The 25,247-nt window shown below is 54.8% G+C and overlaps 1 protein-coding gene across 5 annotated transcripts in view; it reads left to right on the top strand.

Annotated features, from left to right (window-relative positions):
• The window catches only part of ATP2B4 (ATPase plasma membrane Ca2+ transporting 4), a 118,284-nt gene that overhangs the window by 28,893 nt on the left and 64,144 nt on the right, over window positions 1-25,247 (top strand). For all 5 annotated transcript variants that reach the window (XM_074977397.1, XM_074977393.1, XM_074977394.1 and 2 more), the window contains exon 2: window positions 19,156-19,728. In XM_074977397.1, the coding sequence (XP_074833498.1) occupies window positions 19,533-19,728 (196 nt within the window). In that variant the 5' untranslated portion in view covers window positions 19,156-19,532. The remainder of the gene's footprint in view (window positions 1-19,155; window positions 19,729-25,247) is intronic.

The following is a 25,247-nucleotide window of genomic DNA, read 5'->3' on the forward strand; positions in this document are numbered from 1 at the left end:
GCTGAGGGATCTGAGCATATTTAGTTTGTAGAAGAGAAGAGTGAGGGGCGAGTTGATAGCAGCCTTTCCCTTCCTGAAAGGGAGCACTGGTGAGGATGAGGAGAGGCAGTTCTCAGTAGAGAGGGATGGCAGAAAAAGGAGCAACAGTCTGAAGTTGCAATGGGAGAGGTCTAGGCTAGATATTAGGAAAAACTATTTCACCAGGCGGGTGGTGAAGCATTGGAAAGTGTTACCTAGAGGGGTGGTAGAATCTCCATCTCTAGAGCTTTTTAAGTCCTGGTTTGACAAAGTCCTGGCTGGGATAATTTAGATGGGGTTGATCCTGCTTTGGGAAGGGGGCTGGACTCAACCTTCTGAGGTCCCTTCCAGCCCGAGGATTCTATGATTCTAGCTGGCAGTCCTGTAGCACCTTAGAAGTAACACATTTATTAGGTCAGGAGTTTTTATGGGTAAAAGCTCATGACCTAATAAGGTGCTACAGGACTGCTTGTTATTTGTGAAGCTGCAGACTGGCATGTGACCCCCTCTGAGTGTATTCCTTAAGTGACTTGCTGCTGCTCAGCTGCAGAGCTAGGGATACAACCCAGGAGCCCTGTGGCGTAAGTGCAAGACCACATCTTTCCTCCTCCATTGTAATTTCATCTCTACCGCTTGCTCTGCAAGGCCTTGTTCTACTCCTTGAAAAGAATAAAAACCATGTCGTTTATCTCAGGCCGATCCCATAGATGTGTGACTAACAGTGTCTCATTAGCAGACTTTAGAGTGCGAACCCACCCATGGATGTGCAACTCCAGGTGTGCACCAGAAATGTAAAGCCAGCTGCATTGCATAGAGAAGTTGATCCAAGCCCAGCTGCAGACGCTGCTAGGTCACGGAGGAATTCTTCTGTTGACCTAGCTACTGCCTCTCAAGGGGATGGATTTACTACAGTGGTGGAAAATGTTCCTTCCATTGCCATAGCAGCAGATTTTCAACTGTGCCGCTGCACTATGCCTAGTGTAGACCCACCCGCGGGAACATGGAGGGGCCAAACTGTTGTGCATTTCTCTCTTCTTGGGGCCCCGTTTCCCTCTGGGCTCTCGGCGGCGTTTGGGTGATGAGTGCTATGGATCGGGGCGGGGGGCGGTTTGCAGAGCTGTAGGGATGATGCTCTCTGCTTCCGGTGGGTGTTTTTGCCTGGGAGGACAGCACCTTGTGGTGCATGCTTCTCCTGTCTGGTTGGCACATGGAAGGGGAGCGAGACAATAGTCTTGGTGCTTGGGTTTCATTGTCTCTTTTTGCTGGTCAGTGGAAGCTCCTTTGAGCCCTCAGGGTGTCCCCCCAGCTTTCAGTCTCCTGGGATCCTCCTTCCTCATTGGCTCCTCTTGGCTCATGACCCTGTGCTGTGTGTTAGGGGATAGATTTAATCTCCCATGGCATCCATGGGGTTTGAACCTAGGACAGGATGGGCAATAAGCAGCCCATGGACTGGATGTGGTTCGCTGAGGTTAGCTCCTGTTGGGCTGCCAGAGGCTGCATTTATCTGCACGACTGCAGGTATAGTTGCACGCAGCAACCATTGGCCACAGATCACTGTTTCTGGCCAGTGTTGCTTCCCACAGGTCCCATTGGCCAGGAACAGCAATCCGCAGCCAATGGGAGTTGCGAGCAGCCGTGCCTACAGACATGCAGGTAAATAATACCTGCTGGCCTGCCAGGGACTAACCCTGCTAAGCCACGTTCGACCCATGGTCCTGCAATGTTAGCGCAGTTCTGTTCCACACTTGCTTGCTGATAATGGGCTCTGTGAACCCAGAATGCATTGCACTCCTGCTGTTTCTCCATTCACCCTTGATGCAGCCCTCTCCTTGGTCTGCTCCAGATATGTCCGTATGCCCAGGGCTGCAGCATAGGGCCTATTACAGGGCAAGCCATGGGGGATCATGTCAGCGTCGGGCGAACCTGTACTGAGGTCTGAGTATCCTGGGACTAGGTGGGAGAGTGGAATCAGAACGCAGTCCCTTGACTCACTTCCGCAGTGTTAATATTAGTTGTTACCTGCATGGCCAGTGTCAGGGAGCTCTAGCACCCAGCCCTGAGGAGCTGACAGTCCCCAGTGCCTATGAAATGGTGAGCATAGATGGCTGGCTGCAATAGGTCAGGGGAGGCTAACATAGACAGTCAGCCGCTTGACTTTTGGCTGCAGGTTGCACCTGAGTGAACGTAATTTGTGCCTGAGCCATTTTTATTTTTCCCTTCATGGCATGGAACTGACATTACGTGGTGGTTCTTTGAGACCCAGGGAACAAGCAGGTATCTATCTGACATAAAAATAACGAGAAGTCCTGTGGCACCTTTATAGATGAACAGATTTTTGGAACATAAGCTTTCGTGGGCAAAGACCTGCTTTGTCAGATGCATCTGTTCGTCTATAGGGTACAACAGGGCTTCTTCTTGTTTTTGTGGATTCAGACTACCATGGCTGCCCCTCTGATGCCGATCAGGTGTACTGCTTCCCAAGGGATTGCATTCTGATTCCACTCCCACCAAGTCCCAGTGGCAGACCTGAACCAAACCTATCAAAGTCTTTGGGGTAACAGAAAGCCTGGATCCAGACCCTCCTAAGTGTTGACTTTGCAAAGCTAGCCTTGCACTCAGCCTCCGGTGCATGTTTCCAGGGCTCTCCCCAGCCCACTTCCCAGCTCCAGCACTACCTTGTAAAGCATCAAAGAGTCGTGAGAGGAACTTGTGTGATTTATTACAGGCGCCGGCAGAGAAATACCACGGCCTTAGATGGAAACGTTTCTCCTGACAGCTCGTCTGGAGATTTCCCCTCCTTGGTGACTTTTCTGCCTCCTGTGCGGTGCAGCCTCTCAGAGGAAAGCCCCTGAGGCTGGGGGGGTATTGGCCACCTCTCCACTTCCTGCATTCCTGAGTCGTGAGTGAGGATTCTTCCCAGTGGGTCTGCTTTATGGCTGCCCTGTTGCTCTTGCCCATGTGCAAGCCTCGCTGGGGCTCTGCTGGCAGTGTTAGGTTAGTCGGAGGCTGCAGTAGCTTAGACAAATACTTGGTTTAGCCCTGGCAGTTGGGAAACAGGCTTTGGGGAACTGGTTGGCAGACAGCTGTAGACAACGGCCTTCAACTGCAGCGTGGGAAGTTTAGGTGGGACGTTAGGAAAAACTTCCTAACTGCCAGGATGGCTAAACACTGGAATAAATTGCCATGTGGGGGTTGTGGAATGTCCATCACTGGAGGTATTTAAGAGCAGGTTAGATAAATATCCATCAGAGATGGTCTAGATGGTGTCTGGTCCTGCTGGGAGGGCAGCGGGCTGGACTCGATGACCTCTTGAGGTCCCGTCGTGTTCTAGCGTTCTATGATTCTAAGGTTGTGTGAACCAGGGAGAGGGCTGTTTGAGACACACCTCACACCAACCCCAGAAACCCAGTGTCTTGCCTTTGTGCCGTGGCTACCATCTCATTGCTGGGGGGACGACCGCTACCGCAGGCCCTGGGGCAAGGTGGAGGGGGGGTGGAGCCAAGGGCAGAAAGGGCAGCGCCTCCCCCTCATCCTTCACAGGAGCAGTGTTGCCACTTGCCACGGCAGTTGACAGGACCCGGAGCTCCCGCCACCACGGCCATGACTGTGGTGGATGGAACGCTGGGCCACTTTGAAAACCACGGGCCCCCTTGTACCCCCCTCCCACACCCCCAGTGGGCCTGCCCATTGCGAAAGGCAAAACCCTTCTTGTTCCCGGAGGGAGACAGGGCGTTTGCTTTTTGTTAGTGACCCTGTGCTCAGATCCTTGTGAGACCCAGGCAGCTGCAGCTGTCGCAGGCGTGAGCAGGTCAAAGTAAACCTTACAAGGAAACCTGGCCTTCACCTCTACCTGTGAACTTGTGAAGACACATCTGCCTTGTCCTGGCTAGGCTTTCACCTAGTTGAGTGTGTTAGCACCTGTTTTTCCTGGAATGGGCACTCCCGCAGCCTGACCCTGCTGGCTGTCCCTAGCTGGGTGCTCCAAGGATGCTCTAAGTATAGGTAATGGCTGAATGACTTGGCTGGCAGGTCCTCAATCTTCTGCCACAGGAACTAGGAACCCCTAGCCTGCCAGGGGTTCTCGGATTGCTGGGCAGAGCGTGTCTGTGGATGGAAGCTTCCCTCTAAGCAGCGGTGTGATTTCACCTTCCTGACATCTTGACTTCTGCTCCTGAGCTCCAGAGCTTCTGTAGAAGCCCTGACTTGGAGCCTTCAGCTGCTCTGATGTCCTGAGCATGCTTGGTATGTCTGGGCAGGGTGGTGTTGGGCTGCCAGTTGTCTCGCTGCTTTGTTTTCAGCATCCTTAGCCCTGAGCTGGGCTCCTAGGCAAGTGGCAGCTGAGTTCTCAGGCAGGGTTTTTCCTTCTGCCCTAGAGGGGACTGCTGCGTTGAGGGCAGCAGCTGTTTCTTGCATTTGGCTCTAGCCTCTGCTCTGATGCTGCCCAATGGCAGGAAGAGGGATGCGGCAGTGCAGAGACTTTCCGTGCAGCTCTCGCAATGTATCTTCCCAATCCAAGCTGGCTGTGTTGTTCTGGGCTCCTTCCACAGCTCTTCCACCAGCACCCAGATCCCTGCTGCTCCAGTCTTAACCCCTGGCCTCGCCTCTGCTGTACCGAGTTCTGCTGGTGCACTTCAGTCCTCACCTGCAGCACCTGATGCTAATCCGGACTAGGGTTTCCCCATATTCCAGTTCTCTTCTGCATGCCTCTCCCATGCAGCTGGGCTCAGTGTTTCTCCCTCCTGCCCCTGGGCTTTCTCTGGCAGAGTGCCAGTTGTGTCATGGCTTTCCATTAAGACCACGCTTTTCCCCCAGGGGATTAGAGAGGAGAACACCCAAGTCATGTCCCTTGAGCCCTAAAGAGACAGTGGGCCACAGGGGTTTTGTGGGTGTGAGAGTGGGAGGGAGATGGACGCTGCAGAAAGTGGGAGACAGGCAAACCCTGCCCCCGTAAATGAACCGCGGAGTGGCTTGGAAAGAAGGGACTGGCATGGAGAGGCCTGGAAGCCGAGCAACTGGCTGATATCCCAGGACAGGTGCTGAACAGGTGCATGGGGGGGACAGTTAGAGCATTGGCCTTGCAAATCCAGGGTTGTGAGTTCAATCCGTGAGGGGGCCTTTAAGGGTCTGGAGCAAATAGATTAAAAAAAAAAAAAAACTGTCGGATACTGCTGGTGTCAGGTCCTGCCGTGAGGGTGGGGGATGGGACCTGATGGCCTCTCAAGGTCCCGTCCAGCTCTGTATGTCGCCATACATGGAATTCTGGGCCGAGGTGGGGGGTTCTGCACTGCTTAGTTGCTGCACAGACCCAGGAGACAGGGGAAAGCCAGGGAGCTGGAGCTGTTCATTCTGCGCCTGGTCAGCTGCCTGAACAGGTCTATGGCACTAGCATGTCAGTGTGCCTGTGCAGCTGAGCCCCTGACCGGCACACGTGGCATTGTGTGACACACACACACACACGTCCAGCAGATGCAACACTGGAACACCCCACCCCAACGCCCCATGCACATAGGTAGGTGTGCAGAAGGGGAGCCCTGCAGCGCGTGTGAAGGATCGATGCATGTGGATGTTGAATGCTGAGACCCAGCACCTGTGCATGTCCAAGCAGCTAGTGCTTCCAGAGGCAATGCACAACGGAGGCATATATGTTGATGTGCCCGCAAACACGCAGCTGGGGTCCCGCTAATTTTTTCCAGCTGGGGTGGAATAAATTTTGCTAGGATGTGCACCACAAGCAGGAAGCACAGGCTGCCAGCTGTGGCTGCTCTGCTGATCATCTGGGAGGCACCTGAATCTGTCTGGGGAGGCTGCCCCGGTGCTCTGCTTACAGGGAACACTGCCCACAGCTGACATTCACAAGCACCACTTCTCCCTGCTCACGAGGCCTGTGCACCCGAGGGGGAGCAGTATCACTGTCACTGACACGTGTGAGCATCTGATTCACACGCCCACCTCCAAGAGGCAGGCGAGCTCTGAACTGGGGGCGAGCTGGCTGGGCCAAGCAGGGCATTGCTTCTTCCAGCTTTGTGCCTTCCAAAAGCACAGACCCGAGGGCCCTTTCTGTGCCGCTGCTGTTCTCTGCTCTGAGACCTGTGGCTCAGCCGAGCAGCTGGCAGGGAGGAGGACAGGAGCCCGCTCCATGTGGGATCTGGGGAATGTTAATTCAGTTCATTCCTCGGTCCTTTTGTTCCAGATGCCCGGGGCTCCACTGCTGGTGGGGAGGGTGGGCTGCAACATGGGAGGGGACAGAAAGAGCAGCTGCTGCGTTTCCATTCGGGAAGAATCGGATGCGTTGAGGCCAACAAGAACCAGCACAGCCAGCAGCGCCCTTGGCAGTGAATGCTGCTGGAAAGCTAGACAAGGGAAGGCACTTAGGGTCATGTGGTTACAGCCAGGGCCTGGAGGTGGTGTTACTGCCCTGAGCTCTGGGGCTGGTTGCTGCCCTGTTCTGCCTCAGTTTCCCTTTATACAAAACAGGGCTGATGCTGGCCTATCTTTGAAGCCCTTGGCAATGCCTGGTTGTCAGGTCCTATGGAAATGGCCTTCATGATTTGGAAGAGGCGTATAGGGGACTTAGTGTTGACTCCAGTTGCCATCCAAATGGCCAGGATAGCCAGCTGGCCGGCCAGTCCATAAGGTTAGCGCCTGGGAAGCTGGTCCTGTGGGCAGTGCAGACAGGAACCAGACGGGGGCAGCTGTCCCCCAGGCCTGGTGCGGGGGGACTGTATGGGAGCTCAGCAGAGAAAGAGGGGGCTGTTTTTTGCTGGTTCCCCCCCCTTACTTTACCCTGCACACTTCCTGTGTTCCCAGGAATAGGAGCCCATTTCCCGGAGAACCAGGGACGTGTACATTGTGGCCAGTGTTCCCTGTAAACTGAGTGCTTGTGTGGCCGTTGGGGAGAGAGTCCAGTGCCACCCAGCTGATGAGCAGAGTGCTCGCAGGTGAGAGTTTGTTTCTGCCTGTGGTGCACATGTCAGGTGCACACCGCAAAAAATTATTCCGCACCAGATAGAAAAGATTAGAGGGCATGTTGACAGCTGCTGCCTTCCCCTGCCCCCACAGTGGGCACAGAGCTGCAGGTGTTTTCCAGGGCCAGCCAGGCCAGTCCACATGTGAGGAGGTTCCCCATAGGGGGTTCCCCACTGGCACACTGCTGCCTTGCAGTTGGGCACTGGGGCAGATTTCCTTTCTCAGCAGCAGTTGGAGGGAGCCAAATGCCTCTGCATCCTCCCAGTCTAGCAAAAGCAGTGCTTCAGGGAGGGAACAAAGGACCAGGGATGTCTGGCAGAGAGCGGGCACCTCCCTGGGGCTGGAGCAGTGGTAGACTACTGGGGGCTAAGCTGGCGTGCGCGTGGAGGGGAGGTGGTCTTCCCTCCTCTGGTCTCTCTCTCAACTTCCTGCTCCTTCCTGCTTTACTGGCCTGCGCCTCTGGTGCCAGGATCCCCGCGGTCTCTCTGCTGCCTGTGCCCAGAGGTGCGGGCAGCGGGTGACTTTTGCTGCATGCTCAGCGGGCTGCGTTAAATGGCTGTTTTGGTCCAAGGCCAGGTGTCCCCTTCTTGGTTGGTGGTGGGCAAGCATGAAAAAGAGCCCATACCCCATGCTCTGTAGACATCTCCCTTTCCCACACCCACCACCTGCCCCAGGCAATCCACCCCACTTCTTAGCAACCCCAGACTCCCGATAGCTCGGCCCTTCCTTCCGCTCCATCTGTGGTTCATAGCCGTGAGTCACCTTCCCTGTGCCTCTCATTAGTGACTCTTGATTGGTTATAAATAACCCACTGAGCCCTGCTGAAAGCCGTTGGCCTGCCTTGGAGGGGTTAATCATTCAGCACCCCTGTGGGGATGGAGCTGGTTGGCAGGTCTCACTTGCAGTGTTCCCTGTGAGCTTGGGCGGTGCCCAGGAGAGGTTTCTGTGCTTCTTGGCTCATCAGAAGAGCGCCCACAGCCGGCAGTGTGTGTCTACTGGTGGTGCACAGTCCCTGGTGCACATAACAAAATTTATTCTGCCCATGGATGGAAAAAATTAGCAGGAGTCCTGCTAGCTTGCTCTAGGTGTTGCTGGGAGTTTGTAGTTTGTGCCACCAGCATCTCATTCATATGTGACAGGGAAGGAAGCGGGGGGCATGCCGCCCTGTGTTCAGCTCCTTCCATGCCCTGGAAATAAGTCTTGAAGGCCCAGATGCAATAGGGGTGCTGATGCGAGGCGCGGATGGACCCGGTGAGGTAGAGTTGCTTGCCTAAGTTTTGGCCAAGTTTGTGCGCTTTTCATCTTCTTCTCTAACACCCTGCTCAGTCTCTGGGGACTAAGGCTGGGGTGTGGTGGCTAGGGGGCAACGGGTCAGCTAGCACATGTACAGACTTCAGCTTAGCTGTACCTTGTGATGTCAAATTGCTCACCACCCGCAGGAGCAGACAGGCTGGGGAGTGTCAGGGGAAGGCAGTATTCCCCAGCTCTCCCTGGGTGACCTTGGGTGAGTTGCTAAGGTGCTCTGTGCCTCAGTTTCCACATTCCTACAATGGGGAGAGTAGCCCTGCTCTGCCTCCTGGGCAGAGGAGAGAATTCATTTGTTAGCTTAGGAGAGGCACTTGGACATTGGCGTTTTTTCCCTGTCCCCACTCATTCTCCCCTCCAGCAATAATCCAAAACAAGCTTCATCATTCCCCTGCCTCCTTTCCCGAAGGAGACAAGTGGGGCTTCTCCGTCATAGCCGGGGCCCAGGGTGGGTTGAAGGCAGCGTGGCCGCTGCTTTGGGTGGCTTATTCCGCCCCCCCCCCCCCCCCCCGGCCAGCTTTTCTTTTTTTTAAACTCCATTATCCTCCCAAGATAAATTTCTTTCCAAAGCTCTAATCTCTGCTATACTGCTTTATAGACTCATTTAATCTGTCAGCATTCCGCTGGCCTCTTTGCTGTCTGGGCAGTAGGGGGTGTGGGTACCCAGATGCTTGCCCCTTCTTGGGGAGGAGAGAGGAACTGGGGGACCGGCCCCATTTATCATGTGAACTACGAAAATGCAAGATCACCCGGCAGGGTTGCCTGCTGTTTTAGGGCAGAGTATGTCAGGAGAGCGGTGGGGGTGCAGTTTTATCTTTCAGTGATTCCTGGAGACAGCTGGACTGCATTTGGGACACAAGTTTATACAGGAAAGTCTTGGCAGCAGGTAGGCCTGATTCCCTGTTATGCCAGGGCTCCTTTGTGCCATCCTGGCACTGTAAAGTGGCGCCTGATGTAGACAGTATCTCTGGCTGGTGAGAGTTTGCAATGACTCTCTTCCAAGCCATGCTGCTGGATATAGGAGGTATGAGGCTAGAGTTCTCTGCTTTCCCGAAGCCCATGGAGCCCATGAGAAACAGCATCAGCTAGAGCAGCCCCCAGGCTGCTCTGATTTACCCCAGGGCCCCAACCTGCAGGAAGCAGCAACAAATGCAATAACAGAGGCGTTTAGAATCCAGCCCCGTTTACTTATTTCTCCACCCGTCAGAACCTGAAGTCAGTGCCGCTGCACCCCTGTGATGTGCTCAGAGCCACAAATAACCCCCCAGAGGTAGCACTTAGCACATCTCCTCTCCCTGCGTTCCCTCCGGGAGTCTGGCAAAGTCACTTTTGCTCTTTTGGAGCTTTTTTCTTCCTCTCCCCTTCCCGAGTCACTTCTGTGGAGGTGAGTCAGACCCAGCCCGGCGGCGAGCACTAATTAAAGGAGACGCGAGCAGAGATCACGCCGTGTGCGGCCCTGATTTCTCCCCCTCGCCTGATCGGGTTCGTTTTCATGGGGTGTTTTCAGGCACCGGCTTGGGTGGGGGGTCTCTAAAATGGTCCTTTTATTTTGTCTTGTACCTGTCTGGGAGTATTCTGGTTGCTTCAGATCTGTCCTCCTGCCTCCTCCACCCTTTGCCCTTCCCCGAGTCGTCCTATCCCCAGCTGGGGCCCTGTAGGGATGTTAAGAGCTGGGCTTTTAGAGATTTTTTTTTAAATCTTAAAAAAATTTTAAAAAAGCCCAAACTGGGACACTTTTCCGTTTGGTGGCATAAATAGCATCCTGTGACAGAGCTTTACATTGAGTTTGCCATAGCAACCTACAGCAAAGCCAGTGTTTATAACACCCTGTCACCGCGGCTGGAAAAAACAAGCAGCTGCTGTCATAGCACGCTGGGGTGACTCCTTCTCCAGCGAAAGGAGGGGTGGGTGGGGGGTGGCGGCCAAACGCCGGGAGTTGCTTCCGGTGCTGGAGTTGAATTCCTCCGCAGGGCCCTGCTGCCGGCTAGCTGTGGCCACAGCAAAGCATGCGGGGCTGGTTGTGGGTCCCAGTTCTGCAGGAGCCTGGTCTCTCTGTGACTGTGTTGCTTTAACTTGCTGCAGGAGTAAGAGGAGCGAATGGCTCCCGTGGAGTGCTCAGAAGCCAAGCTGTTCCTCCCAGAAGGAACCTGGGGGAGGTTGGTATTTGGCTCAGAAGGCAGCAGCCCAGTTCGTTCTAAGTGGCCAAACTCCTTCCTCTCTTCCCTGGCTGTGAGCAAGCAGCAGAGAGCCTGATCCTGAGCTCACAGCAGTGCAACAGGGGAAGAAACTCCATTTGACCTCAGGGTTGGGCCCATTCTTCCTCCTTTGCATCCCGAATCCCAGCTGTGGCATCTGCCTGCAGACAGGTGGGAAACACTCAGGCAGCTTGCGGCCCGGTGGGGTGGGGAGAGAAGGGTGGACCTGGGAATTCCACCCTTTTTCCCCGTTGGGGAGGGAGCAGTGGAGGCAGCTGGCTGGTGAACACTCCTGTCCACAGGGCTGTCCTGACAGAGGGGCAGGGCCCAGGGCACCCTCCTGCCCATAGTGCCCCAGGAAAGGAGCCTGGACATACCCCCCACCCTGCCCACTGCTTCAGACCCTGCTCCTTCCTCTGCTCCCTCCCCCACCAGCCTGGCGGGGATTACCTGGAGCAGGCAGCAGCATCAGCCACAGAGGATTGCTTCCCCTTCCTACATTCACCATGGTGTGCTCTGCTCTGCTTTCCCGGCCTGCTGAGCCCAGCTTCTCTGCAAGTGGCTGGAGCCCTCCCAGTCACCCATGGAGAAGCGGGGATCAGTGGGCTGGAGGACGCAGCAGAGTGACGCATGTGAGTGCTGGGGGAGGTGAGCCCCTGCTGCAGCTACTGTCCTCTGTCCCAGGTAATCCTCCCAGAGGACTGTTCGAGTGGCCACCATGGGGTGCCCAAAATTGCAGGGCCTGGTGTGTCTACCCCACCTCGTCCTATGGACGGGACAGCCCTGCTTGTCCCACACTGCAGCGAATAATCAGCTGTGCTTGATCTCTGCTTGGTTGGTTCTGCTTTAAACACTCTGGGAAAGATCACCTCCCCCAGCTCTGTCATCTGGCTAGAGGCTACAGCGTTGAGTGCCATGTGAGCAGCTCCTGCTAGTTGCTGGGCATGTGCCTGTCAAGACAGGGCCCCTTCCAGTGCAGAGCACTGGAATTGTGAAGGCAGGTTAACTTGGGAGCCGGGGGTGAAAAGGGAAGCTGAAATAATGGGGATCCTCTCTCACATGTGAAGCTTCCACTGGCCGGGTGGCTTCACACTGGGCCCCCCGTTGCTGCCAACCTTGGGGTCTCCATGCTGTTGACATGTGTACATCTTTCTCCCCAGGTGTGAGGGGGCAGTGGCAAAAATAGCTTGTGCTTGTCACCAGTGTTCCTGCTAACTTTTTCCATTCCTGTGTGGAATGAATTTTATTATGTGCACCAATGCATGTGTGGTGTGCACCACTCATCAAGACAAACACATGCTGGGCTGACGCTCCCTCTGTGGCCCTGCACCTGGCCACCTTGTTACCCTGAGAGTCACAGCAAAGAGAAACTGCCAACTCCAGGAGCCGGCCCAGTAATTCCCTCAGCCAGAGCTGGAGGGAGATTGACTGCATGGGGTGACTTATGACCTGTGAACAAGGGAGCCCTCTCCCCTGAGTGACATGCTAGAGGAGATGCAGGGAAATGACAGTGCGGCCTATAGCCCTTTTCAAAGGCGCCAGGGAGCTCAGCAGAGACAGGGCTGGGCTGGGAGCCAACACCTTGCTTGATCCTTAGACCACCCTTTCGAAAGGCGCCAGCGGCTTTGGGGTGCGGTCCTACTCTGGGAGCCAGGGCCTTCCTTCCCAGGGGGCCACAGGAGGCAGGAAGGAGCTGCAACCAAGTCTCTGAGCTATGGAGCGAGGCAAATACAACAGCCCCATGTGAATGCAGGCCCTGGAGAGCTCTGCCTAGAGAGGGGAAATGCATCTCCCCCTTGGCAGTTATTTACTGGGGGCTAAATGTGGGCCTGGCTGTTTTAGAGGAGGATTTCTCCGGTGGCCTCAGCCCTTCGCCTGCTCCAGCACAGGTGGAGCTGCTCCTGGCCTGCCGTTCAGTCGTAGGGAGCCAGGGCCCACACCTCCCCATGCCAGCTCGCCCACTGTTCCCTGTCGGTGCTTGCAGCCTGCCATGCTATCAGCTGCATCTCTGTCTGGGACTGCTTGCCTCTTCCTTTCCCGCCTGTGAGCATGGGAGGGGCCCCAGTCTCCCGGATGCCAGTCGGCGTCTTCTCCCCGTGCCACGCCAGAGGTGTAATGCAGCCGTTTATTATTCAGGGCAGGTTTGTCTGCAGCACTGCATCAACTCCATCATTCATCAGCTGCTCCCTCCTCCTGCTCCTGCCAGCTTCTCTCTCTCTGTTTGACACCCCCACACTCCTTCCCTCCATACACACTTCCCTCCTCTCCCTTCTCAATCAGTTACACGCCACCTGGGACTCGGATGGGGCGGAGGATGGGATGGGAGTGATTGGGGTATGGAGGGAGTCTGCTGAGAAGGGGGCTTAGTAGGGATGGAGAAGGAGCAGGTGTATATTTGTGGGAGAAGGTTACATGACCAGCATTCCCTGTAAGCTGAGTGCTTGGGTGGCTGCCCAGGAGAGATTCAAATGCTGCCCAGCTGAGTGGCAGAGCTAGGGTGGGTTTTTTTATATTTCTGCTGGTGGTGCACGTCCGCACGTGCCTCGGTACACGTAACAAGCTCTATTCCGCACACAGATGGAAGCAATTACAGGGAACATGGTATGTGAGCATGATTTTGAGGGGACCCAGCCTCACCCTCCCCTGGGCCCTGCTCCGCAGCCCAGGGGTAGAAAGGCAGGAGCTGGGTGCTCAGCTGCCCTCTCCTGTCAGCAGAGCCCATTCACCTCTCCTTGGAAGGGCCCTTTTGGGCATTAAATCTCCATCTCTTGGTTTGGATGCCCTTTGGGGACTGCATGGAACCCAGCCTTGGCAGGGGGCCTGTGGCACTACCTTACATCTCCTGGCTGTCTGCCCAGCCAGCACCGTCCCACCCCCAGCTTACTGGCCTTTAAAAGTTTCCAGCCTTCTGCCCTATCCTGGCCCCTGAACTTGCCCATGGGGCTGGGCTGGGTCATGATCCAGTGCAGAGATCGGTTCAAAGGCTGTCATGACTCCGCTCGGCTGAGGCCAGTGCAATGCAGAGCTGCTTTAACATAGGCATGCAGGGGCTTATAACAAGAGGAGATGAAGGAATACTAACAGCCTTCGCTTGCCACCCGCCTCTGCTACTCACACACCTGGCTGGAGGACACCTTCTCGAGCGCTCTCTTCCTTCCTCAGCCCAGGCACTTCATCCTCTGCACCCCGGAGAGCAGGATTTCAAGCTTGCTTAAGGTGTTGGTGAATTCGAGGAAGTTATTTTGCAGTCACTTGCCACGGTGACAATCACAAGATGGTGCCAGTGTCTCTGTCTGCGGAGCAGGGAATCCCAGGATTGGAATAGCAGGGAGTACTATAGTGTGGGGCCAAGAGGCTGGACAAGGGGATGGCAGGGGAATGCAGTAGCAGCAATGTTCCTTGTAATCTTTTCCATCCATGTGCAGAATAATTTTGCTTACACTGAGGTATGCGCACCACCGCCAGAGACACAACTCTGGCTGCAGGTGCTCATCAGCTAGGTGGCACTGGACTCTCTCCTGAGCGGCCGCCTTCGTGCACAGTTTACAGGGAACAGCAAAAGGGAGCAGCAGGGTGGGAGGGAAGCGCGTTGGTTGGCAGAAGTGCAGGAGGCCCTGCTCAGGAAGGAGGGGACTGCCAGTCACGGCTGATGCAGAAGTTGCAGATGCTCTCTGCTTTCCCAAGAGCGCCACACTGGCTGCTGCCAAATGCCAATGATGAGATATTCCTCAGAATGCAGCCTGGGGCCAGTGTGGTGGGAGAGTTGAATCCAGCGACTCTCCCACTCACAGGTCCTGCATGAAGCCCTTGACTGCCCAGTAACCAGACTTGCCTCTTCGGGGCTTTCTCCCCTTACCTTTGGCTGGGGAGGGGTCAGCTGAGGCGTGGCCTCCCTGCCCCACTGCCGCTTCCCCAGTGACTGGTCCCGTGCCAGGTGGCAGGATGCAGCCTCGAACAGGGGCTTGTGCCTAGCCTCTGGCTGCAGCTGTCTCCTGTCCTTCCCCTCCTTTGTCACTCTCCACTGTGCTCTCCCTTCAGAGAAAGGGTCTCTGGGAACGAACGGCTTCCCCTTGGTGCCTAGAGGCTCTGGAAGCTAATTAAGAGAGAGTTCAGGACAGGCAGCTGAATGATGCCAGAGTACTAGATGCTTGTTAGCGCTCTGGTGGTGGGAGCTTCACTCCGGCTTCCCTATTCTCCCTGTCCCTGGAGGGAGCTTCAGTAGGGCTGTCACCTCAACCCATGGCGGGTCTGTCCCTAGCTGGTGTTCTGGGGCTATTGGTCTGGCTCCAGATGTTTAATAGTCATTTCCACCTCCAATATAATGCCCCAGAGGGACCAGGCTGGACAGGGCTTTTGACATGGAGGTTGCCTGGAATAATGTGGCTGGTGGGGATGTTCCTGCAGGAGGTGTCTGGTGTTCCCTGATAGGCTGTGGTTCAGGCAGACCGACCTTGTGGAGGGTGGGTCCCCTTCCCCTCTCTGCCCGTTCGAGTGAACCTGGCGTACACAACTGTGTCATCAGTGCCAGCAAGAAGCTGTCGACCTCATGGGTCACAGTGTGCCCAGGCTGAGCCTGCAGCCGGACTCCCAAATGAGGGTGCACTGGTCATTAAAGGAGACTGAAAACAGTCTTGGATCCGTCCCAGCTACACTTGCATGCGCGGTGGGGACATATTTCCTGGGTCTGCCCTTCCCAGCTGAGAGTCCCGGCTGAGCTCAGGGCCCCCGTGTGGCAGGCACAGCGTGGCACTCGTAGTCCCTGCTGCAGAGAGCTTGCAGGCTAAACAGACAGAGGTGAGAAGGGGAAGATGAGGAAACAGGGCTTGCCCAATGCTACCCAGGAGGTCAGTGGAGCAGCCAGGTCTCCTGACTCCCAGTCTGGTGCCCTACCCCAGGGCCATGCTTCAACTCTGCTGGGCAGCACTACAGAGGCTAGAGAGCTGTCTGAGTAAGCAGACGCTTTCCTCCCCCTGGGAGTCTGCCCCCGCCCCCACCTGCCAAGAGGAATCCCTGGCGCTCCAGTTCTGAGGAGGAAGGGAATCCGTGGAGATAATGATAGATGCCCTGCGGGCTCCTCCAGGGGTAATTATGGACTCCGCCATTCCAGGATTAATTAGCTGCCTTTCTCCTAACCTCTTAGCTCGTCTCAGAAGATGTTGTTTGTTATGAAAGGGAAAAAAGGAGAAAAAATAATCCCCCCTACCCCACCACGCTATTAATCAGCAGGGAGCTGTTTAATTGGATCTGCCATCGCTTACCTCCTCCTGCAGGGCACTTTAACACCCTTAAATGATAGATGAGACGTGGCTCCAGTAGTGGGGTCCTGCGTGCCAGTGAGGGGTGCGAGAGGCCAGAGCCGCTTGATGAATGGGTGCATTGCTTTTTTTCCCAATAGCGGCCAAGCCATGACCTAGAGCACCCCCACCCCCATATCCCCGTCCAATGACGGACCATAGTGCTTCCATAAAGGGTCTCTTATTTTAAGGCTGGAAGGGAGAGACTCTGTCCCTGAGGTGGATCTACCTGTTCAGAGGGTGCTGAAAATTAGTACGGGTGGAACCTCTCTAATCCAGAACTCTGTTGTCCAGCAACATCCATAATCCTGCATGAGTTTAGTTAGCCGGACAACCACTTGTCCCGGGTGTGGCCAAGTTTCCTGCAGTCCCATCAAGTTTGTTTCCAGCCGCCAGTCCTGGCTCTGTGTTCTGTGCTGTTCTTTAGCTGTAATTTACCCCTCAATGTCTCCCCAGTGCCCAGCCAGCAGTGGAAGTGTTGGTAACGTGCTAGATACTATTGACCTCCTGTGGACTAGCAAATTCTCTCATCTGCGACTGCTCAGGTCCCAAGGGTGCCAGACAAGAGAGGTTCAACGTGTATGGCCTCTATTAGACACCCCAGGGAGATTTCTCTGATCCAGTCTCCTTATCAGCAATCTCCACCGCCCAGTCTGTCCCTGCCAGTATCTGAATTACCCTGGGGGACGGGTGGAGTCATGCCAACTCGCCACTCCCAAGCCTAGCAGGGTGGTTGTTCTGAACGTGCAACTGAGATCACAGAATCATGGAACACTAGGACTGGAAGGGACCTTGAGAGGTCATCGAGTCCAGCCCCCTGCCCCCATGGCAGGAACACGTACTGTGTAGACCATCCCTGATAGACGTCTAGCTAGCCTGTTCTTAAATATCTCCAGAGATGGAGATTCCACAACCTCCCTTGGCAATTTAGTCCAGATTGTGTGTCTCTTTTTTGGTTCCACGGGATCTCTGCTGTGCAGCGGCTGATGGTAGGAGCTGGAGAGCCAGAGGGGCTGTGAGGTTTTGCAAAGGCCGGAGGGAAGGGGAGAGGATGAACCATTTCCCCAATGGACAGTTTCACACTGCACAACCTGTTCTCGTCCATACTTCCCAGTTTGCCCCTGACAGCTGTTTGCTTCTGGTCAGCTCGGTGTTAGGTACGTAGTCTTGGAGGGGTCGCCATGTTCGTGTGTAGCTTCACAAACAACAAGGAGTTCTGTAGCACCTTGACTTAAAGCCTTGTACACCAGGTAGAGCGTAGGCCATGGACAAGTTTTGTCCACTTCACTCTGTCTCGGGACAAAGCTTCTAGCTTAGGGATGAACGCATTGATTAGGCCATGAACTTTCGTGGGTAAGACCCATTTTTTTATTCATCTGAGGAAGTGGGTCTTACCCACAGAATCTCATGACCTAATGAATTTGTTCATCTCTAAGGCACCTCAGGTCTTCTCTAGGTAGATGATTCACATAGTTGTTGCATTTATGCCTTCAGCCCTCTTATAAAGCCATGGGAAGAGACTTTTCCCCTGCACCTCAGAGCTTAGTCTAAGAAATGGGGTGTATTCAAGGACTATGGCATGTAAGCTGCTGTGGGCTTCCTGGTTTCCCCAGTCCCCATTCAGGATAGGTTCAACCCTGAAGCAATCCCAAACTGCGGCATAGTTGCAACGCCCCCTGTCGTAATAAGCCTGCTCTATATGTGCATTTCCAGGGCCAGGGAAACAGAGCTCATGGCAGTCGGGAGTCAAAGATGCTCGTGTTCTGTTGGTGGAGAAGCCACCTCTTGCAGTAGTCGGAGTAAGGAGGGATACAGCCTCCTCGGCTTTTCTGTCCCCAGCCGTTGCAGGTGCGCAGCATTGATCTGTCCCATACTGGAGCCAGGGGACGCCCTCAGCCTGGAAGAGGAGGAGAAGAAACCAAAATAGCTTTCTCTGCCTATCTAGACTGGACCCTGGAATCCTTCCCAGTTTTAACATTCCAGGCTCTCTCTCCCATCCTGCTTCCGGGAACCCAGGGAGACTTGCTTTGGAATTCTCGATACAGCTGGGGCTGACTGTAATTCAGCTGTCAGGTGCACGTGGGGCTTCCTGGCTGAGTGAGAGTCAGTCACCATGCTTCAGTCTTTTCCTCTGTGCCACACCCTAGGTAATGTCAGCAGTGCTAGTAATCATCGTACAGATGGAGGAACTTGGGCAAAGCAGCCAAAGGAATGGAGTCAGTTTTAAAAAAAATCTGTCTTTATTTAACCATTTGGGGGTGTTTTATTCATCATTGGCCATCTACTCAGCTAACTGAAACCAGGCCTGTTTCAGCACTAGTTTATTTGTCCACATTTGTGCTTATTTTTTTAGCTTTGTCTCCATTCCACACGGGAGAAATCAGCGGAGTCATTTTCCCATTTTAGGTAGAGTCCGTTTCAGAGCCAGAGTTCTCAGGGCGTCCCCCTTCATTGCAGCGGGGGTGTGTAAGAGACAGCTGTTTTCCACTGGAAGCCTTTGTTTTTAAAACAAATTAATGGAAATATTTCTTTTCCTTTCTGCTCGGGGCCAGACAGCTGTGGATGGAGCAGAGAATCACCTGGGTTCCCTTCCTGCCCCTGCACCGGCAAGTTATTTGTTCTGGGGCCCTCATTCTTCCATGCTAAGTAGACCACTGATACTGATGTGCTTTAAAGCGCTGAGACAGAGATCTTCAGCTAGCACTTAGCAGCATCATTTTGTCAAGGTTAGCAGCGCTTAGATTTCAAGCTCCTGAAAGTGCAGAGACTGCCTCTTCTGTATTCGTACAGCTCCTGACACAGTGGGGCCCTGGGTATCTTTTTTGCAGGTGCAGATACCAGGTTCATCTCCACGCAGGGTTCTAATCCTGGGCGATAATGGGCTCCTGTACTTTACAGTAATACAAACAACAATAATAGACCCGTTTCTGCCAGCTAACAGCCCAGCTTGAAAAGGGCTCTACTAACATGGGTGCTGGAATTCGGGGTGTGGGCCCTGCAGTGGTTTAAGGTGGTTTTCCCATATATTCAGGGTTTACAATGTGCCTAAATAGCTCTCAGCCCTTCTACTCTACAGATTGCTCCAGCAACCCTGCCTACTGAGGTGAAACACTGCTGCTACCAAGCAGCTGGTTCTTACACAATGTAGAGGTCAAGGTGGTTGGGTCCCTTTAAGCCTCTGCCCTGAGACGGGTAGAAGGGAGATTAAAACATGGGGGTACCCAGCTCCAGTGCTCGTTCCTAGAGCTTGTTGTCTTCACATATTTCTTGCCTAGGTGTGTCCGTAGCGCCGCGGCTCTTGGTCCTCTCGTTCCCGGGCACATGTGTCTCTGCCCGCTTACTAATGACGATATTTTTGTTTTAAATCCGTCTTGCAGCTCTCGTTGCCACTGGTATCCAGGGAACCCTCCTCCTTCTCCGGGAGAGACACGCTGGTTGTTGCTAAGGTCGCTTCCACGGTAACATGCACATCCTGTTTATACCTTTCTCTGGAGAAGTTGGGCTCAGCTAGTCACGCCGCTGGCTTCACCTGGGAAGCGGTCGAAGGAAGCACCCACTTCCCCATCTCTGGCGCCTCTGTGATTCTCTCCCTGGCGAGGCCCTGCCATCCCATTGCCTGTGGGGCTGTGGAACTTAAACTGCTGCTGAGAGCTGCCAGGGACTGTCTGTGTCCCCGACAGGACTTTTAAAGGAGGGAAGCAAACAAATAGGAGCTGGAGTTTTTTTCTGCTGTGACACCCGCCGTTCGGGCAACATGACGAACAACGCTGCCGACCACCATCCTGGGAACTCGGTCGCCGAGGGCGGCCATGAGGGGGACTTTGGCTGCTCCCTGGTGGACCTGCGGACCCTCATGGAGCTTCGGAGCACCGAGGCTGTTGCAAGGATAAATGACACATACGGGGGCGTGCAGAACATCTGCAAGAGGCTGAAGACGTCGCCGGTGGAAGGTAAGGGGCCAGGCTGGCCCAGAGTAGGGCTGAAACCGGGGCTGTTCCTCCCACGCGCCCATGTGCTCTGGAGGCTCAGATGGGATTTATTCCTGCTCTTACCCATCATGGAAAAATGACAGGGTAGAATTTGCAGCCTAGTTAGACCTAAGACTTCAAATTGGAGGCCACAGGCGTATGGTGCCTATGTGGTTGTGTGCAGCTCTAGCTGAGGGCATCTGTCAGATTGTGGGCATGACGATAAGGACCTAGTGGCCCTGGGGCTATTGTGCTGGGCACTTCCCATATGCCAGGAGAGCATTTGTCCCTGCCCTGAAGATCTTACAGTCTAACTAGATTAAGGAACCCAAGGCAGTGGTAAGATCCCCTTTGGAGGCACACAGAGCTCCACACACTTACTTGGGAGTGGAGCCCAGATCTTCAGAGGCCCAGCCTTAACCACAAGGCTGTCCATCCCCATTCTCTCTGCACTCTCCTGCTCCCTTCTCTTTGCCAGGCCCCCGAAGTGGGCCACAGCCTCCAAATGCAGGAAATGGGCAAAGGGTTGAGTAGTTCCTTGGTGCAGCTGGGCTGGTGTCTCTGAGCTTTGCTCTGGCGTTCCTGCCGTTAGAGAATGGGTGGGACTAACCGTGGAATAACACTGGGATGGTGGAAAAGGAGTATTTAAAGGTAGGTTAGGAAAGCCAGCGGCCATGTCCAGCTGACAGCCAGGCAGCAGTGATGCTAGCTGGTTTTGTCCCGTGTCCTTGCAAAGTCAGCAAATTATTGTCCTGAACAAATGCACAGGGAACCAGCTGTTTCCCGGAGGCAGACACATATGGGGGATGCTTCTCATTTGGACACACCCACTTACCAGTTCTCGGGGCTCTCAAAGGGCCAAGTAACCCTTGACTCCGGGTGCTCTCCCTTGGCAGCCGTTCTAACCAGGTCACTGCCGGAGCCTCTCCCTGCTTCAGAACACCTCCCAACTAGTGTTCCCTGTTAACTGAGCGCTTGGGTGGCCACCCAGGAGAGATTCAAGTGCCACCCAGCTGATTAGCAGAGCACCCATAGTGGGCAGCCTGTGTGTCTGCTGGTGGTGCACGTCTCCACATGCCTTGGTGCACCTAACAAAATTTATTCTGCACATGGGTGGGAAAATATTAGAGGGACCATTGCTCCCAATCAAGATGTGGTCCTTGCAGGGTTAGAAGGTAATGCCAGGGGGCAGTTGGTTCTAGTCCACCGCATAGGCCAGGCATATGCTCACTGGAGTCCAGGAATATTGCACTGTCATTGTTTATTTTTATTTCCTTAGTCCCAAACTCTCTTTTTGAGGACCCGCAGGCTTGCAGGAGGCAGGACAGCTTCAGTGCATGCTGGGTAGCTGGTGGCCCTTGCAAAAAAGGGAGGAAAAGACCAGAAAAGTGGCTTTTTACCACCCACAAAGTATCTAGGTCAAAGATTCCTAGGAAGGGAGTTAATGCTAGAGTGGCAGGGACTGGGCTGGCTGAACAGGCATGGCCATTGGTGGGGTAAGCAGACGGGATCGGCGCAGATGGCAGCTGCATTAGCTAGAGCAAGACTTTGAAATCCTGGCTTTGTCTTCCTTCGCTTTGAAAACTTGTGGGTTATTCTTAGTGCTCTTGTTTTGTGGTGTAAATGCTGGATTAGCGCATTTCACAGCTGTGGCTGGGAACGGGAAGGTGTGGGGGGAGAAGGGAAGACGACACAGATATAATCTGAGGGGGGTGGGGGGCAGCATCCTGTTTGGAAATGTCAAATCCAGGTCCCAAAGGAATGCGTCGCCCCTGCCAAGCAGGGAGTGCACAGGTGGGGGGTGAGGGCTGTGCCCCGGCTGCGGCACTGTGCTCTGATTGTGCCTGCAGGGAAGAGAGGTGAAAGGCAGCTGTCCTATTTCCCCCAGTCTGTTTGCCTGTTGACTCTTCCTGGTTTCCAGACCTGCATATCCGTCCATCCCACGCAGCCCCAGCATTGCTCTCACTTGGGTTTATTTCCATCCGTCACTCCCATCGCCCGGCGCCGAGTGCTGTGTCCCGCTCCTGCTCCAAGTTCCTTGCATTTCTTGTGACGCTCCCATGGGCCCCCTTTTCCTGTTCTTCTCTCACTTCTGTGTCTCGACAGGGTCGAGAGCAATTTTCTCATCATTGCTGCCTGCAAAAAAGCCTTCTTATGATCGATGGCCCTTATGTGAAAGGCGTGTCCTCCAGCCTGGGGAGGAAACCCAAGCCAGCAGCTCAGTGGACTGTAACAATAGCATTCCCCTCAGGCCCAGTTGCCTTCCAGTAAACCTCCTTCGTGTATTCCTTCAGAGACAGCCTGATTCGTCCAGATAATATCCCGACGGTGGCTGGTCAGGGAACCTGCAGGCCAGCATACCTTGTAAGCAGAGCGCTTGGTCCACTGCCCAGGAGAGATTCAGGTGCCACCCAGCTGATTTGCAGAGCACGCACAGCTGGCAGTGTGTGTTTCTGTTGGTGGTGCACCTCTGTAAATGCCTTGGTGCACATAATAAAATTTATTCCACCCATGGGTGGAAAAAATTAGAGGAAACTCTTTTTGGGAGCTAAAGAACTAGAGGGTCTGTCTGCCCAGCAGCCTCAGGTACAGATGCCTGGTCCCCTCGATACAACTGTCCCTTCTCTGCCACAAGGGACACTGGCAGGGGAATCATTTTGTTCTGTGCTGTGGATTATAGATGGGCTGAGTCTCCGCACTTGCCATCCACCCTTGTGCCCTCATCCCCGCCTCCTGCAAGGGCATCTCTGCAAACTGGCCTCTCCGTTACCCACCTGCAACCGGAAGTGAGTGCCTCAGTTTCCCTACGCACAGCATCAGTGCATAGTGGTAAGGGGAGTTTGTGTGATGGCTTCCCACTCGTAGACCAGACCCCCGCTACTCTTTGTAACCTAGGCAACCAGGTAGCACCTTTCTTCTCGGGGAAACAGGGAATGAGAGTTACATCTGACTGCAGCTGGGGTGCAGGGCTGGGTGATACCCACACTCCATAACATCCCTCACCACTGTGCGCTGATGTTGTGCCTATGGAAACTGAGGCACCCTCCTCTGGTTAGCGCAGGGCACCAGGAAACACGTGCAACCTAACCAGGGGAGTAAAATCCTCACACATCCCACTTTGTCACAAAGGCCAAGCTGCTTTAGTCCTCTGCCCCATGCGAGCTACTGCATAGGCCCCTTGCTGTTCCTTGGCTGGCCAGCTCCTGTGGCATTGATCCTCCGCTCTATGAGCCTGGAGCAAGGCAGGTGCGAGGTGGCAAGGGGGAAGGCGGGGTGGGAAAGGGAGTGGTAGGCGGCAGCTGTTGCCCTAAGCCAAGGCTTGTTTGGTGAGTCAGTTGATGGGAGCCTCTCGCTTTCCTCTCTCCCTACCCCACCCCACCCGCCAATGAGAGTGTCAGCAAATCCAGCCTTGGCTCACACACTGGCAGTAGCAGCACCTGAGCCCTCATGCCGGCATGGAGCGTCCACCCCTAGCTGGGGATGCCTGGGAACAAGGGGGGCTTGTTCAGGCAGCTGCCTCCCCCGAGCTTCCCTAGAAGAGGAGGATCTTCCCACTCTCAGAAGAAAAGAAAATCCCCCAGTGGGGCATAGGGAATAGCAGAGGCAAGCCCTGAAACACCAGGCCTGTGCCCCAGGCCTGCAGCGGCGAGAGCCCAGGGCGCAGCTAGGAGACAGAGAAAGCCGATCCGGAGCCTGGCCCTGTATCTCCTGTGTGTGTGTGTGTGTGTGTGAACCTGGAGAGAGCGAGACACGTCTCATCTGGAAGATGGAAGCAGGATGCTGCATCCCAAGGGACAGAAGTTGCCATTCAGTTTACCCTCCACAATAGGCTCCAAGCCCTGTTTTTGCCCCAGGCCTGAGACCATGGCTACACTAGGAGCCCTGTACTGGTATAGAACCAGCGGTATGCTGCCTTGGCAAACCACTGGCCGCATGCATGCAGCGATCCCAGCCTAGCTGCACTTTGGTTTGGTCTTGTCACCACTCCCCAGGAGCTCAGCAGTACACCCTGGCGACAGCGCGGCTTTGCCAATGTTGCTGCACCTCTGCTGAGGGCTTCTGCCAGCCCAGTTTTGCCAGGCTAGGTCATGCAGCATTCCCTGTAAGCTGACCCCTTGAGCAGCCGCCCAGGGGAGAGTCAGGTGCCACCCAGCTGATTAGCAGAGCGCCCACAGCCAGCAGCGAGTGTTTCTATGGGGGGGGGGCACATCTGCACATGCCTCATGGCACAAAACTTATTCCATCCATGGATGGAAAAAAATTAGAGAGCCCTGGTCACAGGTGTCCATGCCCCTGGCCAGCAGACTTATGCTGGCTAGAGGCCGTTGGGGCGTTGAGGCGAGTTGACTTGATGCACAAAGCGGCAGGGGTGTTATTTTGGGACCTCTTCTCTCACTCTCCGTAGCTTCCCCCATTAACCCCCTTTTCACTGACTTCTGTTTTCACCAGCAAACACAGAGGAGAGTGGGATGGCCTAGAAGAGCCTTTCACTTTTTTACACGTTATTGTCACACCGAGAGGCCCCAGTTGAGATCAGGGCCTCATTGTGCTTCGTGCAAACAATCGAATTAAAAATCAACAGCGTTAGGGTTCGAGTTTTCAGAGGGAGGCACCCAACGCACCTTCCCCATGTCTCATCTGCAGGGCAGCAGGGAACTGAGCTCTGATCTTGGGAGCCCCTGGTCAGGGCGCTAATCACAAGACTAGCCTTCCTCCTCCAAATCTTGTTGCACCATTCCAGCAGTGGGACCCTAATAGGTTTGGGAGCTGCGAGTGCTGCATGTCAGAGCAGGACCTGGAGATCTCTCTTGGGTTTGCTTATTTCAGGGCGGCAGGCAGCCTTCACCCTGGCAGGAGCACTCCAGCTTCACTGTGGGCCCCCAGCTCCAGGGACTGCAGTTCTACTTGCCCCAGGCCGGTAGTGAATTGGCCTCATTTAGAAGGCAAAACGTTGTGGCCAGCATTCCCTGGAAGCAGAGCACTTGGGTGGCTGCCCAGAAGATTCAGATGCCACCCTGGTGAATGGAGTAGCACCTACAGCCGGCAGTCTGGGTCTCTGGGGGTGCACATCTGCACATGTCATGGTGCACATAACTCAATTTATTCTGCGCTGGGAATGGAAAAAATCAGTGGGACCGCTGGTCGTGACAGTGGTAGCTGCCAGGAGAAGGACTTGAAGGCGACTGAAGAAAAGCAGGCTGGAAGTGAGGGAGAAGGAACAGGACAGAGCAAAAGGTGGGCCTGGTTTGTGAGGCGATGCAGAGACAGGAAACAGGCCAGTGACTGTGGGAGACCCTGCCCTGACTGGAATCTGGGCTGGCACAGCCTGTGGCCCTCACTTGCCATAGCCCAGGGGAGGGTTGCTTGTGGGGAGAGGGGCAGCAACTCCACCCGCTTGGACATAACCGTGAGGAGGGAAACCTGACCCCCCCCCCACCCCGGTTTGGGCCAACTGCGAGGGGAACAATTATAGGCCCTTGTGCAGGGGGCTGTGGGGTAGT

This window comes from Carettochelys insculpta, chromosome 26, assembly GCF_033958435.1.
Source record: "Carettochelys insculpta isolate YL-2023 chromosome 26, ASM3395843v1, whole genome shotgun sequence".
Classification (NCBI taxonomy): Eukaryota; Metazoa; Chordata; order Testudines; family Carettochelyidae; genus Carettochelys; species Carettochelys insculpta.